Here is a 19,680-nt window from a genome sequence, read left to right as displayed (position 1 = left end):
CCTCTTTGTCATTTTATTTTTCCCATGGATCCTTAAGAAGAAATTTATGTTAGCCAAAGTCTGATTATGTTTGCATTTTATAGAATAAAAGCAGTCAAAAGAAATTTTAGGCTATTAAAATAACTTTGAGAGGCTCTACCTGAATAGAAATCTGAAAAAGGTTTTGAACCAAAACAGTCTAACTGCATGGTGAAAGCTGAAGCTGCTTATACCTCTCACTATTTAAAGAAAATTATTATATGTGTTTTCATGAGCAGCTCTTTAATGTACTGCGGGTTTTTTTGTTTTTATGTATTTCTGTGCAAAAACTAAGAACTGTACTTAATAATCAGAACCATAGCAGCCTATATATAGACCTTTCTAAAGTAGTAGAGATAAACTCCGGTCAGACTTTAAGTTTTGAATTTAGAGAAATAGATAAAAGGGATTGAGAGATGCAGTTAGGGGGCAGAGAGTCAAGTAAAGGCAAAAGTGAGAGTATCTAGGATTTCAGACTTTTCTGATGTCTTTTTTTTTTTTCTCCCAGTTGAGAATCAATTAAAATTCTTGGATTTAGTGTAGGGTAAGTTATAGTACATTTATGTCTTTTTAACAGAGATAAGCAATACACATAATACACGTTCAGTTTAGAAGTGAATAGGTTATAAATATTAAAACATGCATTACAAATTTTAAAGATATAAATGTTTACATACACAAACTTGACATACTGCTGCTTATCATTTTTTTTTAATGTTTATTTTTGAGAGAGGGAGGGGCAGAATGCGAGCAGAGGTGGGGCAGGGAGAAAGAGGGAGATACAGAATCTGAAGCAGGTTCCAGGCTCTAAGCTGTCAGCACAGAACCCGATGCGGGGCTCAAACCCGTGAACCGTGAGATCATGACCTGAGTTGAAGTCAAGACACTTAACCAACTGAGCCACTCAGGTACCCCCTACATACTACTGCATATTCTTAGTTCAAGGTTTTGGAAGTTTTGTTTACATGGCCATAAACTTGAAAATTGATTTTAATTTGTGTATTTCCTGTGTAATGTGTTAATAGATATTTATGAAGTAGCACATTTTATATTATAGTGATTCTATTTTAACAGATTTTTTTTTTTGAGAATTTGATATAAAAAAAACTAAATAGACTACTTAGAAAATGGTATTATTGTTCTTGGTCAAGAAAGGGGACTCAAAGTGAAAAGTGAATTCAACTCTTACTTATATACCATGTAATCCCTGCCCTCCTTCTTTTGTGTGTTTTCTAGTCCAAAATCAGATCTCTTAGAAGGGCATGGAGTAAAATTTCTTATTATAGTGGTCAAGGAATTCCTTCGCTTTTCCCATTTTTGGTTTTCTGAAACCTTCTGCCTCTTGAGAAACTTGTAGGTGCCTGTCCTTTATCAGAGAATCACTTTGGATTTAACAAGAACCTCTTGCTTCAGCTGTTGTTTGAAAAGCTTTCAAAAGTTAGATTTAATCATCAGTATGACTTTTAGGGGTGTTTGGCTACATTCTTTCAATTGTTGAACTGAAATTGTAGCTTAGAGTCCAGGAATTCTTTCTATTTAGATAAAGTTAAATATCCTGTCCAGGTTTTTTGTCTTTATTCCACCCCTTTCCCTTTAACTTTGGTTATAATGATGTCTTATTATGTGTATCTTGGTTTTCTTTTTATTAGGTTAAACATTTCAGTCAATCCACTATTGGTAAATACTATTCAGAAAAAATTTGAATTGAATGATGAGTTTGAGGGACATCTAAAGAGGAGGAAGGTGATGAGTTTTGTCCTCCATTCTGGCTTATTCAGGAAAACTAAACTCAGAGGACAATCAGATGGTTTGATTCACTGACTTAAGTTAGGGATCCATTTAGATTTCAGAATCCTGACCTAATAAATACACTTAAGAATCAGTCAGCAGAGGGGTGCATGGGTAGCTCAGTTGGTTAAGTGTCCAACTTTGGCTTAGGTCATCATCTCATGGCTCCTGAGTTCAAGGCCCCACGTCAGACTCTGTGCTGACAACTCAGCCTGGAGCCTGCTTCAGATTCTGTCTCCATCTCGCTCTCTGCCCCTCCCCTATTTGCACTCTGTCCCTCTCTCAAAAATAAATAAACATTTTTTTTTTAATTTTAGAAAATTAAACTACAGACTGAAAAAGGAAGAACTTTGAATGGAATACATTTACTCAAAAGTTAAAATAAAGGCCTTTTGAAATATGGATCATATTTTTTAGTTCAGTGAGATGGGTGTTTATAGGTAGTTGGGTGGATGAACTGATAATATAACTTAGTTTTAGATTTCATCATTCAATATAAAGATTCTCATTTAATTATCTTGTATATCTAGAGCTCAGTCTCTACTTGTCCTTAAATAGATAAAATCTCTCCTGTTTCCCAATTCTAAAAAGCTTAGAAAAAAAATTATCTGTTGTACAACCTTCTGAAGTTCTTAAATTACTTTTATTCTAATTCTTTTATGTTTTCATCCTCCTTTTGGTTCTGTAGCAGGTTGCGGCATAGCACACTGTGTAAATATAAAGATTACACTTGAGTTAAGATTTTCCTATTGCCTCAGTGACAAAAAGACAACGTGATAACTCCCTTATTCTTTCTCTTTCCTTCTTTTGGAACTATTGACCTAATAATCTGAAAAGAATGTAAAAGTAGATGAAGCGCTAGGAAAAACACTTGGTATCAATATTCTAATATTCATTATCTCTTGTGGATTATCTGCCTTATTCTCTTTCCATCTAACTTTATGTCTCTCAGTCTTTGAAATTTAAACCTGTAAATGGTGGATTTCTTGGTGTGTTTCCAAGTATTTAAGTATATGAGAACTTCCAACTTTCCCAAATCTAATCAATGATTTGGAGATGATGCATCTGAATTCTTGAACATTAATTTCATTTTTATATCACTTCTGAATATAATTAAAATATTTGGCAATGGTTCCTTAGCTCTGTTTCTTAAGCAGTATGTGTTTATGCAAGTAAACTTTGATAGTCTTCAGCAGTTAACTTTGATATTTAAATTCGCTGTATTGGATATTGATTTATATATAGTCTCTATGTCTCTTATTTGGGTAAAGGAATCAATTGCTGATTTTCATGTTACATACATAAATTTTTTATAAGTTAAAATTGCTTTACAAATACATAAAACCTGGAGCCAAGTTGTATTTGTACTTTGTACTTTTGTAGCATATTATTGATGATAATGTAGAGTTAGGAGTCCTCAACATTTTTTAATCTGGAGAAGCTGATTTCTGTGTTTGTGATGGAAAAGATGGAATTTAAAACATTTTGCTTTCAGATTGCTACATATGTCACAAGTTGTCATGGTTTTAAAGGAGGTTTATGTATACACACACACACAACTAATATGTTAACTTGTATGTAAGACATGAGTAAGTAAACAGAGGAGAAGCTAGTATGTAGTTTTTAATTTGTCCCTGAGCTTAGTTCACCTGCTTTTGTGAAGGGAATGCACCGGAAGAAAAAACTAAAATTCTCTCCTGTAACCCTGTTGTTTTAAATTGGTGAAAACCTGGGGCTCCTGGTTGGCTCAGTTGGTTAAGTGTCCAACTTCGGCTCAGGTCATGATCTGACAGCTTCTGGGTTTGGGCCCCGCATCTGGCTCTGTGCTGATAGCTCAGAGCCTGGAACCTGCTTCAAATTCTGTGTCTCCCTCTCTCTCTGCCTCTCCCCCACTTGCACTCTGTCTGTTTTAAAAATAAATACAGGGCGCCTGGGTGGCTCAGTCGGTTAAGCGTCCGACTCTGGCTCAGGTCATGATCTCGCGGTCTGTGAGTTTGATCCCCGCGTCGGGCTCTGTGCTGACAGCTCAGAGCCTGGAGCCTGTTTCAGATTCTGTGTCTCCCTCTCTCTCTGACCCTCTCCCGTTCATGCTCTGTCTCTCCCTGTCTCAAAAATAAATAAACGTTAAAAAAAAATTTTTTTAATTAAAAAATAATAATAAAAATACACATTTAAAAAATCTAAAAAAATATATTATTATAAATTGATGAAGACCTTCACATATCCTCAGCACCTTTTTTTGAGTTCCAAATTTCATTTAATTTAAATGGGAACAAATAAAAAAGGACTTATTTAATTCATAAAATGCCTTTGATGTACAAAATTTCTTAAGAAACACTGAAATGACAGATAAAGTCATAACCTACAACAACCCATTGAAAATACATTAAAGAAACCACTGGCAGATAAATCCAAACCTAGAGTCATAAAGCATAAATATTTTTGGCATATATTCTCATAGGAGAAATAAGTTGAGTGTGGGGTATTTTGGCATACACAATTTTGTATAAAGGTCAAAATTTCGGTGGCTCTCACATATTTTCTGTGAGGAATTACTGGTAGTAAATTGGAGGAGTAAACGAGCTGCAATTTGGAGCACACCAAAGGAAAATTTTCCTAACAATAACTTGATGCTTTTGTAAGAATATTTGTGAGTGATTAGCAGCCTTCTGCATGTTGTTTAATGTAAAACTGCCCTTTGGGGTTTTTTTTAATGTTTATTTTTGAGGGAGCAGAAGCAGGGGAGGGGCAGAAAGAGGGGGACCCAAGATCCAAAGAGGGCTTTGCCCTGATAGGCTGATAGCAGTGAGCCTGACGGGCTCAAACTCAAGAAATGTGAGATCATGACCTGAGCCGAAGTTGGACAGTTAACCGACTGAGCCACCCAGGTGCCCCTAAAACTGCCCTTTGGTTTTTAAACCATCATTTATAAAGGGTAGCTGTAACTGGCTAATTCAGGGGGGAAAAGCAGAACTGTAAAATAATCAAAATATATACCTACTCTGTGTGTCAGATGCCTTGAAATATATAAAAATAGTGTCAGGATATGGTCCCTGATCTTACTTACAAAACTTACTAAGGAACTACTTAAGGAGACAAAACAATTATTGATGAACTAAGAAGTTGCTGGGAGTAGTTGGGAGAAGAGGATTGTTTTGAGCTGAGTTTTCTCATTATTTTCTCCACCTTAACAACTATAATTTAGATGAAGAGGAGTAACAAAAGCAAAAGAGAGGTACATGGAAGAAGTTGGTACAAGAATATTCAATTCAATTAACTGCAAAGCTTTTTAGTTAAGGACAGAATAGCATGGTGTTCTAGGAACACAAGCTCAGAAATTAGCCTGCCAGGGTAAACTCTATAGCTTTGACAGTTACTGATAGAGTATACCCTTGGACAAGTCAGTTTACCTTCTAAGCTTTGGTGTTCTTCATTTGTAAATGGAGGATGATTGTAGAATCTATCCTATCCTATATTCATAGGAATATAATATACATTCATGGGATAATATACATAGATTAAATGTGACATTACTTGGAAAGCACATGTCAAACAAGTGTTCGGTAAATGTTACCTATTGTTGTTACAATTACTTTAAGACTTAGATGTTTTACAGCTTTTATATGTGGGGAAAGGCATTATATATTCCTGTTAGGGTCATGATTTAAGCATTGTACTTGAAAATTGCTTACTTTTTTTATTTTTTGTGTTTCAAATCATAAGACACATATAGAAAAAAATACTCTTATCTCTAAACTGATATAAAATAATGATTTCTAATAATCTTTTTCCTTCAGATATTTCTCATAAACATTAATTATATTTAAACAGTAATAATATTTATTTTTAAATGCCTTGATTGTATTAGTCAAGGAATTTCTGGTATGCACAAACTGTTTAAAGTAATAGCTGACCAACTCAATGCTATGTTTTTTGGCTATTTATTAAGTTCTGGTATCACATACTTAAAAGTCTTTATTTATACCTCTTTAGTTTGAAAAAAATTACAATTGGACTTTAACACTAGAATTAAGTACCCCCTCAACCAGATTTTAGCAATTTTATTGAAATTATTATAGGTGTTTTACCAAAAAGTTTATCAGAATATTGTGCTAAGAAAACAAATAAAATGCTTGTCTCTTATTCTTTGTATCTAGTTGATTCTGCCTGCATTCCTTATTTATTTATCTTCTATTCTTATCTTCTGTGAGTAATAGGACACCTCTCTGTACTTTTGCTTGCTCTTTCTTGTGTAAATCATCGCTCTGATTTGTTCCACTTGCTGCATTTTTTATTTTGCTAAATAGTTTTATAAGTGTTAAATGATATTTAAAGTCTTCTGTATCATATCCCATTTAAGCTGCAATCCATTCCAGTCTTGCCTGGCTCTAAAGGGTATTGTTTTACTTCATACTTTTATAGTTAAGTACTAAATGTTAATTTTATGGGAAAAGTGGCTTGGAATTTTTTTCTGCAGTATTTGTATGGCCATTACAGTTGATTTGTGTGATTGAAGCATGGAAGAGCAAATTGTAGCACTTATTCATTTAGCTGTGTTCAAATGCCTGTTGCTGCATGCCATCAAACAACTTGTAATAGCTTTCCTCTTACTACTACTTAAGGCTGAATACTATATATTCTTTTGCTCCTAGAGTCAAGAATTGAAGGCTGGCTTTCAATACCAAACAGAGGAAATATCAAACGATATGGCTGGAAGAAACAGGTATATATGCCTTGTTTTTTCTAATTGATAATGTGTTACATATTTTACTTTTAAAACATACAACTTGTATTAATTGCTCTGTTATTAGCATTGATCTTAGATTAATACAGTATACTTTAGACATAAATGACAAGTATTGTGCTTATTTTAAACCACATTAATGTTGCTCTTATATATCTTCCTCTTTTTTTCCTCATTTCAGTATGTTGTAGTAAGCAGCAAAAAAATTTTGTTCTATAACGATGAGCAAGATAAGGAACAATCCAATCCATCCATGGTATTGGACATAGAGTAAGTTGCCTTTCGTTGAATTTTAAATCATCAGGGTGATAATTTATGATAATTATTTTTAGACATACAATTTAGTTTATGTTTGTTATTTAAATGATATTGCCTACTTTTCCTAACAAATTTTAAAACTTCATATTCGGGGCACCTGGGTGGCTCAGTTGGTTGAGCATCCGACTCTTGATTTCAGCTCAGATCATGATCTCACAGTTCGTGGGTTCAAGCCCCACATCGGGCTCTGCACTGACAGTGTGGAGCCTGCTTGGGATTATCTCTCTCCCCCTCTCTCTGTCCCTCCCCCACTCTCTCTATCTTTCAAAATAAATAAACTTGAAAAATTTTTTTAAATAAAAAATAGAACTCCATATTAAATCTAACTTTAGCAAAATGTAAGGGGGAAGATTTTGAAAGCTGATAAATGTATTCTAAAGATAAATTTTTTATTTCAAATGTTTATTAGTTTTAGGTTCAGAGAGCATCTCCAAAAGTGCTGTATATGATTATGTAGTCATTGTTAAGGATATACAAATACATCTTTTGCTTTTAGTAGTAGATCACAGAGGACTTTAATAAGCTTAGGATTTTTCCTTGTATTCGTTCTAAAACCATTTCTTAAGCACTGCTGTCTGTATCATCGTGAGTGCTATAGATTGTACAAAGGTGAGTAAGACAGTTCCATATTTAAGGAGCTTACATACAAGTAGTAGAAAAGGTAAAACATGCAACAAAATATAAATTCAAAGTGAGATGTGGTGGGTGCTATTCATGAAAAATATAAACTTAAAATGAAGTGTTGGCATTCATTTGGAATTAAACATTTGTGAAATCAATTATATCTAGAATGTAAAAAGAATTGAGCAGCTACCAGAGCGTTCTGAAATTTTATTTCCCATTTTTTTCCTTTTTTCAATTATAGTTAACATGCAGGGTTATATTAGTTTCAGGTGTACAATATAGTGAGCCAACAATTCCATATTTACTCACTGCTCATCACAATAAGTGTAATCTTAATCCCCTTCACCTATTTTACCCACCCCCCCACCCACCTCCCCTCTGGTAACCATCAGTTTGTTCTCTAAGAGTCTGTTGTTTTTTTTGTCTCTTTTTTTTTCTTTGTTCATTTGTTTCTTAAATTTCACTTACGAGTGAAATAGGGTATTTATCTTTCCCTGACTGACTTATTTCATGTAACAATGTACCCTCTAGGTCCAAGGTCCGTCTATGTTGTTGGAAATGTCAAGGTTTCATTCTTTTTTATGGCTAATACTCTATTCACCCATATCTTGGCTATTATAAATAATGCTGGAATAAACATAGGGGTTGTATATATCTCTTCAAATTAGTGTTTCCATATTCTTTGAATAAATACCTGGTAGTGGAATTACTGGATCATATGGTAATTCTATTTTTAACTTTTTGAAAAACCTTTGTACTGTTTTCCTTAGTGGCTGCACCAGCATGCATTCCCAACAGTGCACAAGGGTCCCTTTTTCTCCTATCCTTGCCAACACTTGTTGTTTCTTATATTTTTAATTCTAGCTATTCTGACAGGTATGAGGTGTTATCTCATTGTTGTTTCAATTTGCATTTCCCTGATGGTTACTGATGTTGAGCATCTTTTCATGTGTCTGTTGGCCATCTGTGTGTCTTCTTTGGAAAAATGTCTATTTGTGTCCTGTGCCCATTCTTAAATTGGATTCTTTGGGAGTTTTTTGGTGTTGAATTATATAAGTTCTTTATATATTTTTTATATTAACCCCTTATCGCATACATCATTTGCAAATATCTTCTCCCACTCAGGTTGATGGCTTGTTCTGTTGATGGTTTTTTTGCTGTGCAAAAAGCTTTTTATTTTGGTGTATTCCTAATAGTTTAATTTTGATTTAGTTTCCCTTGCCAAAGGAGACATATCTAGAAAAATTCTTTGACCTTATCAAAGAGATTACCACTTACGTTTTCTTCTAGAAGTTTTATGGCTTCAGATCTCACGTTTAGGTCTTTAATCCATTTTGAGTTTATTTTTGTGTATGGTGTAAGAAAGTAGTCCAGTTTTATTTTTTTGCATGTAGCTATCTAGTAATTTTCCCAGCACCATTTGTTGAAGAGACATTTTTTCTGTTTTGTATTTTTGTTTTCTTTGTTGCAGATTAATTAATCATAAAAACATGGGTTTATTTCTGGGCTCTCTATGTTGTTCTATTGATCTATGTGTTTGTTTTTGTACCAGTACCATACTGTTTTGATTTCCTAATTCTTTGAAGAAGCATTGGTTGTAAAAATTTAAGTGTTCAACCTAAATGGAATAATACATAAATACTAATATTAGAGACATCATCTTTCAACTAAGTTAAATGCTTTCAGATTGATGAAAGTTTGTTGTCTTACCTTTGTATTGAAGTATAATTTTTATAAAATGCCTAAATCATAAGTGTTCTGTTCTTTTGACAGTTACAAACACCCATGTAATCATTACCCATAACAAGATAAAGAATATTTCCATCAGGGCGCCTGAGGCTCAGTCGGTTAAGCGGCCGACTTTAGCTCAGGTCATGATCTCGCGGTCAGTGAGTTCAAGCCCCGCATCGGGCTCTGTGCTGACAGCTCAGAGCCTGGAGCCTGTTTCAGATTCTGTATCTCCCTCTCTCTGACCCTCCCCTGTTCATGCTCTGTCTCTCTCTGTCTCAAAAATAAATAAACGTTAAAAAAAAAAAAAAGTATTTCCATCATCCTAGAAAGCCCACTTATACCATTTTCTCAGGGGGAAAAAAAAGAACATCTGAATTCTGTTATTGAGTTTTGCCTATTCTAGAACTTCATATAAATGGAATCATATGATATGTATTCTTTTGTGCCTGGCATCTTTCACCCAGCATAGTGTTTTGCTATGTGTATCAATTGCTGAATATATTCAGCAATTCCTTTTATTACTGAATAATATTCCATCAAATTAATATATCTCAATTTGTTTATCCATTCTGTTGAGGAACATTTGGCTTGCTTTCAATTTGGGGTTGTTATAAATAAGACTGTTATGAACATTCTTTTGGTGGATTTATGTTTTCATTTTTCATGTGTAATTACTTAGTGGAATCCTGGGTATTGAGTAAATCTGTGTTTAATCTTTTAAAAATCTACCAAATAGTCCCCAGAAATAGTTACACTGTGTTATGCTCACCAGCAGTATATGAGTTACAGTTGTTCCATGTTTTCACCACCATATGGTGCTGTCAGTCTTTGATTTATGCTGTTCTTTTATTTTATTTTATTTTTATTATTTTTAAGTTTTTAATTTTAATACCAGTGTAGTTAACATTTTAGCTATTCTAATGAAGATGAAATGCTGTCTCATTATTGTCTTAACTTGTATTTTCCCCATGACTAATGATACCAAAAATTTTTTCAGATGTTTATTGGCCATTTGTATACCTTAAATATCTCCATGTCTTTTGCCCATTTTTAATTGGATTACTTACCTTTTTTAAGATAGATTTGTAAATCTTTTTTTTTTTTTAATGTTTTTTAAATTTACTTTTGAGAGAGAGACAGAGTACAAGCAGGGGAGGGGCAGAGAGAGAAGGAGACACAAATCTGAAGCAGGCTCCAGGCTCTGAGCTGTCAGCCCAGAACCTGACATGGGGCTCAAACTTGTGAACTGCGAGATCATGACCTAAGCTGAAGTTGGAAGCTTAACCGACTGAGCCACCCAGGTGTCCCTGTAAAAGTTCTGTATATATATTCTGGATATGGGTTCTATATCAGAAACATGCAGTGCAAATATTTCCTAATCCGTGGCTTGCCTATTCATTTTCTTTATGGTGTCTTTTAATGGAAACAAATTTATTAATTTTTTAAAAGATAGCTTTTTGTAGTCTGTCCAAGAAATTTTGCTTCTCCAAAGATTGTGAAAGTATTCTGTGTTTTCTTTTAGGAGCTTTCTATTTCTAGGCTTTACATTTAAGTTCTGATTTGAAAAAATTTTTTTAATGTTTATTTATTTTAGAGAGAGACACAGAAAGTGAATGGGGCTGGGGGCAGGGGGAGGGTGCAGAGAGAGAGGGAGACACAGAATCTGAAGCGGGCTCCAGGCTCCGAGCTGTCAGCAGAGAGCACATCACGGGCTTGAACTCACAAACTACAAGATCATGACCTGAGCCAAAGTCAGACACTTAACTGACTGAGCCACCCAGCCACCCCTTAAGTTATGATTAATCTCAGAATTTATTTTTGTGTTTGGTAAGAGGTTACAGTTAAAGTTACTTTTGTATGTGTGTGTATATTTTCCATGTGGATATCTGGTTATTCCAGTACTATTTATTTTTATATATTCATCTTGAATCCTCTAATCTTGTTTATTTACTAGTTTTATTGGGTTTTCCACAGGGGTTTTCTACAAATACAATCACATCATCTCCAAATAATGATAGTTTTATCTCTTTCCAGTCTATTATGCCTTTATCACATAAATGGATTCATATGATCACCACCAAATACAGAGCAGTTCCATCACAGGGAACCATCATGCTACCCTTTTATAGCCATAACAAGTGCCATTTCTGCCCCCATCTGTTATCCTGTTCTCCATCTCCATAATTTTGTGTTTTTAAGCATGGTCATATAGGTGGAATCAAATAGTTTATAACCTTTGAGATTGTCTCTTTTCATTCAGCATAATTCTCTTGAGATTCATTCAAGTTACCATTTGTTTCTGTTTATTGTTGAGTAGTATTCCATGGTATGAATGTACCAGTGTTTAACCATTCATTTGGGCTGTTTTCAGCTTTGGGCTATATATGAACATTCATATACAAGTTTTTTTATAAATATAAATGTTCATTTCTATGGAATAAAGGCCCAGGAATTCAGTTGCTGGGTCATATGTTAAGCATATGTTTGTTTCATTTTGTAAGAAACAGCCATGCTGTTTTTCAAAGTGGCTCTGCAGTTTTTACATTTCTACCACAATTATATGAGTGATCTAGTTTCTCTGCATCTTCGTTAGCATTTGGTGTTATTACTGTTTTTACTTTTTAAAGTCTGATAGGTGTACAGTGATGCCTACGGTGATTTTAATTTGCATTTCTCTAATGACTAATGATGTTGAACATCATTTCATGTGCTTATTTGCCACCTGTTTGTCCTCTTCAATGAAATGTTCATTTGTCTTTTACTGTAAATGAGTTTAATAGTTTATGTCCTGTTTATTTTCATCTTAGTAAATTGTTTCATGTTCGACCTGTAACCCAAGGAGATGTTTACAGAGCTGAAACTGAAGAAATTCCTAAAATATTCCAGGTGAAAATCTTAAATTCTAATTTTAGAAAATCTTTTATTTAATGACTAAATGCACTTTGTGAAGTATGCAAAAACACCAATGTTTTTTATAATTTGAAACTTATGTGTACAAATTAAGACTTTAAAATCTTCCTTTTACCATTCCTGAATGTAGATACTATACGCAAATGAAGGTGAATGTAGAAAAGATGTAGAGATGGAACCAGTACAGCAAGCTGAAAAGACTAATTTTCAAAACCACAAAGGCCATGAGTTCATTCCTACACTCTACCACTTTCCCGCCAACTGTGAGGCCTGTGCCAAACCTCTCTGGCATGTTTTTAAGCCACCTCCTGCCCTAGAATGTCGAAGATGCCATGTTAAGTGCCACAGAGATCACTTAGATAAGAAAGAGGACTTAATTTCTCCATGTAAAGGTAAGGCATAAAAATTACTTTTACAGTTTATAACAAATTAGAAAAGTCCCATTAAAATAATTTCTTCAAGTGTAGCATTTTCTATACCAAGTTGAAAAGAGATTATAAGAAGTGGTATTTTGACACTAGAGGAGCAACATGTAGCTGTCATTTCACAGCTACAAATCTAGCTTTGAACATAATGTTTTTAAAGAGAATTACCACCTTATAAAAAACTTACCTTTAAGAACTTACTCTAAATTGGAGAGAAGAGCTATAGGTGAGTTCCACTATATTATTTCTCCTTGAATTTTTGCCTCCTGCTTGTTTTCTTTTTGTTCAGTTTTCACTGCCTGGACCAACATGCAGGGTCATAAACAAATGTCTTCTAGTTTAGCAAGGGTAGCTTGAGGAAAAGAATATAGACGATAGCTATTTTAAGATAAGAAACTTAAGTTCTACAAATACATTAGTTTCACTTCTGCTTTTTTTAATTTTTTTTTTTTTGCTTTATCTTTCTTAGTAGTTTGTGATTAATGTCTCCTTTTTAAATTTTCAGCCTTAATTAAGGAGAGATACTGTCCAAACTTAAGCATAGTAAATCTTTTAAAATTTTAAGAACTTACAAAATTATACATTCAATGGGACCATTTTAGGTACTTACTGTATGACTTTATTTTTTCTATTTTTTAAAATGTTTATTTCTTTCTTCTGAGACATAGAGCACATGTGCACGCAAGCCAGGGAAGGGCAGAGAGAGAGGGAGAGAGAAAGAATCCCAAGCAGACTCTGCACTGTTAGCATGGAGCCCAGTGCACAGTTCAGTCTCACGAACCATGAGATCAAGACCTGAGCTGAAATCAAGAGTCTGATGTTTAGTTGACTGAGCCACCCAGATGCCCCTGTAAGACTTTGTGTCTTTTTTTTTTTTAAACAGTCAGTTATGATGTAACATCAGCAAGAGATATGCTGCTGTTAGCATGTTCTCAGGATGAACAAAAAAAATGGGTAACACATTTGGTGAAGAAGATCCCTAAGAATCCACCATCTGGTTTTGTTCGTGCATCCCCTCGAACACTTTCTACAAGATCCACTGCAAATCAGTCTTTCCGAAAAGTCGTCAAAAATACATCTGCAAAAACTAGGTAAGGATTGCAGTGTTAACCTTTTTGACAAAATGTGAAAGTGATTGGTTAATATCTATTAAAATCTAAAATCTAATTGTTCTTTTCCCCATAGAGGGCATCATTTGTAGTTAAGTATTTATATATGACATGAAATGACTTTACAAATTAGTTTGATTCCTGTTTGAAATTAATATGAAATTTATAAATTTCATATTTTATTCCAAGTCCATATCAGATTTCACTATCTTGGTTGGTGTACATGGCACATACTTAGCCCTTAAAGTTTTAAACAAATTGTGGTTGTTTTTCAATCACAATTATTTGGTATTATCAGTGAAAATGGTGTTGCAAATAACTTCCCAGTTAAATATCCCTCTCCTCTTTTTTTTTTAACTGATTTTGATAGAATTTTTTCAAAATATTTATATGATATAATAAACAACTGCAGGGCATAATTAAACCCTTTCCTGAAAAGAGGTAATAATGTCTTATTAAGTTCTCATTTTATACATTTTTATACATAAATGAGACTCAGAGGAATCAAGCCACTTGGGCAAGATCACACAGTGAGTTAGTGGCATAGTCAGGGTTGAAACCTATTTTTATTTTTATCCAATTCTGAAGCCTATGTTTTTTCTCCTCTACCAAATACTAACTTTCCTAGAGTGTAACCCCTGTATTAAGAGGAACATTTTAATCTAGAAGCTGAGACCTAACACTGATTTGCATCTCTGCTAATGTCATTCAAGTCATCTAAGCAGACTTAAAACCATTTTTAATTCAACCATTTCTTCACTCCCTATTATTAATAACCAAGTCTAATTCTTTGAAAATGCCTAAATAGTTAAGCATTACACCTTCTGTATTCTTCACCCACCATACTACTCTAGTGTATTATCACCTGACTCCTGACTTATTTCTGTAAAATCCTGTATGACTGTATAGGACAAAGCTAGATCTAAAACTATGTAAAATTGAGTTATAGTTTTGTAAAAAACAAAAGAACACCATGTGTTTGAAATAGAGTAGAAGCAAAAAGAAGACAATACAAAGTGTATTTTTCCTTTTCCTATTTTCCAAATTGTGTGTATTAATCACATATAAAATTAATATTTATTTACCTTTCTCTCTAAATTTGTTTCTTGAATTTTTAAACTGAATATATTTCTTAAATTACAATTTTTTCTTTTTTTGTCCCCCACCCCCCACCCCAGCAGTTAACCACGTGACCTAACGCCTTGTGGAATCATGTGGAATGCTACCTGATAAACCAGGCTTCTTTAACCATGCAGAGCAGACAGGCTGTTCCTTTGACACAAATATCACAGGCTTCAGAGTTAAGATTGCTGTTATTCTGTCCTTGCTTTGGCACAAAAGCACACTGAGGGTTTTTTTTTGTTTTTTGTTTTAATTGCGGGTTTGCCTACAGGTAGATTAGATTAATTATTACTGTGTAATGCAAGTACAATTGGGGGAAAGCTTAGGTAGATATATTTTTTTAAAAAGGTGCTGCCTTTTTGAATTTCTAAGAAAACGCCTGTCAATCATGATAGAACACAGTTTTCCTCATATGAGTGAGAGGAAGGGACTTTCACTTTCAAGTGGAATGGCCAATCACTATGAAGATCAGCTCATGGAAGGAGTAAAGAAAATATCTCAAAATGAGACAACTGAAATTCTTTTAAATGACTTCAGTCTTTGTGGTCTTGCAAGACTATACAAAACTATTTTAAGAAAGCAGTGACATCACTTGACTTCAGTGCCCTCACTGTAGAATTTAAAAGCCTCACTTTTGATTGCCCATGGTGGACTTACGGAGAATAAATATTTTACATTATGCTTTACAAAATACTGTATGTGTTTCAGCACGTTTATAGATTGAGGAATGGGAGAAGGCGAAAAAACATTTTTTTTTTTACATTTAATCTATGCATTTTTGCCAAGCCATATTGAGTTATTTTACTACTAGAGACATTAGGAACTAACTGTACAAAAGAACCAAGTTTTAAAAGCATTTTGTGGGGTACATCATTTCTGTAATTGTATAATGTATTTCTTTGTGGTTTTAAGTGATAAAGACATTAAGTTAACAAACATATAAGAAATGTATGCACTGTTTGAAATGTAAATTATTCTTAGAACACTTTCAATGGGAGTTGCATTGCCCTTTTAGTGCCTTAATTTGAAAGAATTATTTTACTGCCATGACTAAATATAGAAATTTCAAAAGAACATATTTTCAAAAACTTATATGTCAGTGGGTTTTTCATTGATAATTGGTTTAATTTAAAATATTTAGAGGTTTGTTGGACTTTCATAAATTGAGTACAATCTTTGCATTAAACTACCTGCTACAATAATGAATGACTTTATAAAATTCTGCAAACTATGTAGGTTATATCAATATAAAATTATGACAATACATCTGTGATGTTTTCCAGTTAACATAGGAATTACCAGATAAATACTGTTAAACTCTTGTCCTATACAAGAGTTGATTCATATGGGCAGTATGATTTATTGTTTATTTTTTTAACCAAATACCTCCTCAATAATTTATAATGGCTTTGCAGTAATGTGTATCAAATAAGAAGCACTGGAAAACTGATTCGTCTCTAGGATGATATGCATGTTTCAAGTGGTATTGAAAGCCGCACTGATGGATATGTAATAATAAACATATCTGTTATTAATATGCTAATGACTCTGTGCTCATTTAATGAGAAATAAAAGTAATTTATGGATGGATACCTTTAATAATGACTGGTGTTTTCTCATGGCTGAAATGAATAGAAACCATGTTATAAATTAGTCCCTGACTGTATACCAATGTTTGTTAAATTCCATGCCTAGATTAAAGTGAGTTTTTAAAAGAAAATATCGTTTGGGCTTTAAAACAAGTTGTTACAGTTGAAATGAAAAGTCGGCTAATGTCTGTTGGGAAGCAATTTTCTGTAAGTCCCTTGCATTTCTCCACATTTTGTGACCAGTGGCTCTGACAGCCTTAGTTCTGGACTATCTTTACCAAAGATATTTGTATAGTGAACAGCCTTGGACAATATCATGTCTCTGTCAAGAGAAAAGCAGGTTGTTTACAGCCCAGTATAATAAAAGGTAATGTCTCCCTCCCGAGCAAAAGTTGGAATATTTTCTTGTACTCCTTAAAAAAGATTCAAATACCCTAAACTTCAGATTCCTCAGCTGTAATGCAAACCCACTGCGTGCTCAGCACCCCCCTGGGCCACTCTGTATTTTGGGGGGGAGCATAGGAGAACTGACAGGAATGTGAAGCTCATGCTGCTTGCTGTATTGTTATAGTATACAATTGTTTGGCTCTGTAAGGTCCTATAAAGTGCAAAGAACAGTTAATTCTAATTAGTTTAAGGAGACGTGAGCATGGAACTCTTGAGAACCGACAGAGGCATGCCACAATGTGGAATCAGGTCAGCCAAGAGAGCTCCTTCTCTTCTGAGTTCAAAAAAACCACTCAATCCCAAAGTATACCAACATGGCAAGAACCAGGAGAGTGCCATGATCAGGAAGGCACACTACTGCTAATTCTTCACAGTATTTTGTTATGTCTGCTACAGTTCACACCAAGTTAGATGTTTTACAATTCCTGTTGCCACTTAATGAACCTTGTGTCCAGACACTGGAATCTCTGTGGACACTGCCTCAGAAAATCACTTTCATCATCTCACTTCTGCCTTCTATGGATACATCTGCTTTTCCAAAACTAAACCACATCCAGAATTCTAACTGCAAGGAAATCAGGGAAATGTACTTTCAGTTTTCTAGCCACTTTATTACAGGGAGATACACTAAGAGGTTCAGCATCAAGCCTGCCCACTCACCACTCCTGCAAGCCTGAACTGAGACCAGGGACGCTGGGCTAGAAAGAAAACAGTCACTGTCCTTATTCACAGGCTGGAAACTATGGGCCACTTGCCATTCCTTGAAGTTTCAGCTTAAAATAACTTGTGTACACTTCATTTAAAATTAAAAAAAAAAAAGGAGAATCTAAACATGATAATCAAACCCTGCTTGATAAAATATGTTTTCAGGGGCACCTGGGTGGCTCAGTTGGTTAAGTGTCCAACTTCGGTTCAGGTCATGATCTCACACAGTTCATGAGTTTGAGCCCCATGTTGGGCTCTGTGCTGACAGCTGAAAGCCTGGAGCCGGCTTCAGATTCTGTATCTCCCTCTCTCTCTTTGCCTCTCCCCTGCGCGTACTCTGTCTCTCTCACAAATAAACATTAGAAAATTAAATAAAATATGTTCTCATTTTCTTTTCATATCACTAGAAATTCTATAATAATCCAAATTTAGTAATCATAAATCAATGAGTTGGTTCTTACTGGGTTGCTAATTTGAGCTTCCAGTTTCTAATTTTCAATTTGTAACACTTCTACAATTCTTCCTGTTAAGAAATAAAGTGCAGCTACTAGCAGCCATTTGAATAAAGACCATGTTTTTTTAAAAATTAGGTGATTGCGAATGGCATTATATACTACCTACTACACTTGCTTTATAACTCTGTGGTATCATTTAATGGACATGTAATTCTGCCATCCAACTGGAAATGAATTTTGTGTATGTGTGAAGATCAAAGGTTTTTGTTTTTTGCTTTTTCCTCTATGTGGATATCTAATTGGTCTTACAGTATTTATTGATGACTATCCTTCCCTGTGTCATAAACCAGGTGACCAATCTATTTCTCTATCCTTGTAAATATCACAGTTTTAATTACTGTAGTTCTGTAAAAAAGATAGCTAGAGTGTAAGTCTTCCAGCTTTGTAGTTCTTCCAGATTGATGTGGCTCTTCTTGGCCCCTTTACATTCCCATATAAGTTTTAAAAACATGTTAATTTCCACACACACACACACACACACACACACACACAGACTCTGCCAGGATTTTAATTGGAACTGCATTCAACCTATAGATCAATTTGGGGAGAATTAACCTCTTTAAAATTTTATCTTCTAGTCTATGAACCTGGTAAGTCACTGTACAGAAATAAAACTGAGATATTTGCAGATGTCCTAATTTCATATGTAGAAGTCTAAAAATACAGCATTCATATTCAGTGAATGTTCAAAGGCCACTGGAAACAAGATAAATGTACAAAAATAAGGGTTTTTTCTGTATACTAGCAACAATTACTGAAATGTTTTTAATATTTACAAGAAAATAAAAACCACTTGAAAGATGTATAAAAACAACCAAGAAAATTGTAAACCATTCACAGAAATTAAGGGAAGAACCTATATAAGTATAATGATTGTTGAGTATTTTTACATAAGATTATTAAAATAAATGGTCATATTCTGAGGATCTATTTAATGAGTTTTCTTTTTAATCCACAACTAGAAATCTTAACCACAATTGTTTTATGTTTACTGCACAAATCAACTTCTAGTTGTATATGTCTGTATAAAGCTGCACTCAGTGCTCTAGGTATATTTTATCTCAAATATCTTGTAGCATTAATTTTTTTTAGCAATCTTTGCAATGAGCAATCTCTGCTGATTGTAATAAATTAAAGAAATGAAAAAGTGCATATAGTAAATACTTGTCTGCCCTTCTTAAACCTCACCCCTACCGCACCAATTCCTTAGTAGGTTATCTTAAGAATATATGTAACTTGGGGCGCCTGGGTGGCGCAGTCGGTTAAGCGTCCGACTTCAGCCAGGTCACGATCTCGCCGTCCGTGAGTTCGAGCCCCGCGTCGGGCTCTGGGCTGATGGCTCAGAGCCTGGAGCCTGTTTCTGATTCTGTGTCTCCCTCTCTCTCTGCCCCTCCCCTGTTCATGCTCTGTCTCTCTCTGTCCCAAAAATAAATAAACGTTGAAAAAAATTTTCAAAAAAAGAATATATGTAACTTGGACTTTTGTGAATTATGGAAAGACTAACAATTCTACTTAACATGAAGAAATCCCTGAAGTACACAGAAATTAAATATCTCATCTTTTTCATCAAATGTTAATTAATTGTTGGAATAAACTTAACCAAGGAGAGGAAAGATCTAAACCCAAGCTATAAAG

At 34.2% G+C, this 19,680-nt stretch overlaps 1 protein-coding gene across 1 annotated transcript in view; it reads left to right on the top strand.

Annotated features, from left to right (window-relative positions):
- The window catches only part of ROCK1 (Rho associated coiled-coil containing protein kinase 1), a 164,318-nt gene extending 147,930 nt beyond the window's left edge, over window positions 1-16,388 (top strand). The window contains 6 exon segments of the mRNA XM_043558427.1: window positions 6,459-6,529; window positions 6,732-6,820; window positions 12,031-12,109; window positions 12,264-12,525; window positions 13,442-13,649; window positions 14,846-16,388. Coding sequence (XP_043414362.1) covers window positions 6,459-6,529; window positions 6,732-6,820; window positions 12,031-12,109; window positions 12,264-12,525; window positions 13,442-13,649; window positions 14,846-14,852 — 716 coding nt within the window. The 3' untranslated portion in view covers window positions 14,853-16,388.
- Window positions 16,389-19,680: the final 3,292 nt, after the last annotated feature.

This window comes from Prionailurus bengalensis, chromosome D3 (genome assembly GCF_016509475.1).
Source record: "Prionailurus bengalensis isolate Pbe53 chromosome D3, Fcat_Pben_1.1_paternal_pri, whole genome shotgun sequence".
NCBI classification, from domain to species: Eukaryota; Metazoa; Chordata; class Mammalia; order Carnivora; family Felidae; genus Prionailurus; species Prionailurus bengalensis.
Note: the sequence above shows the minus strand (reverse complement) of the source record. Positions and strands in the feature narration are given on the sequence as shown.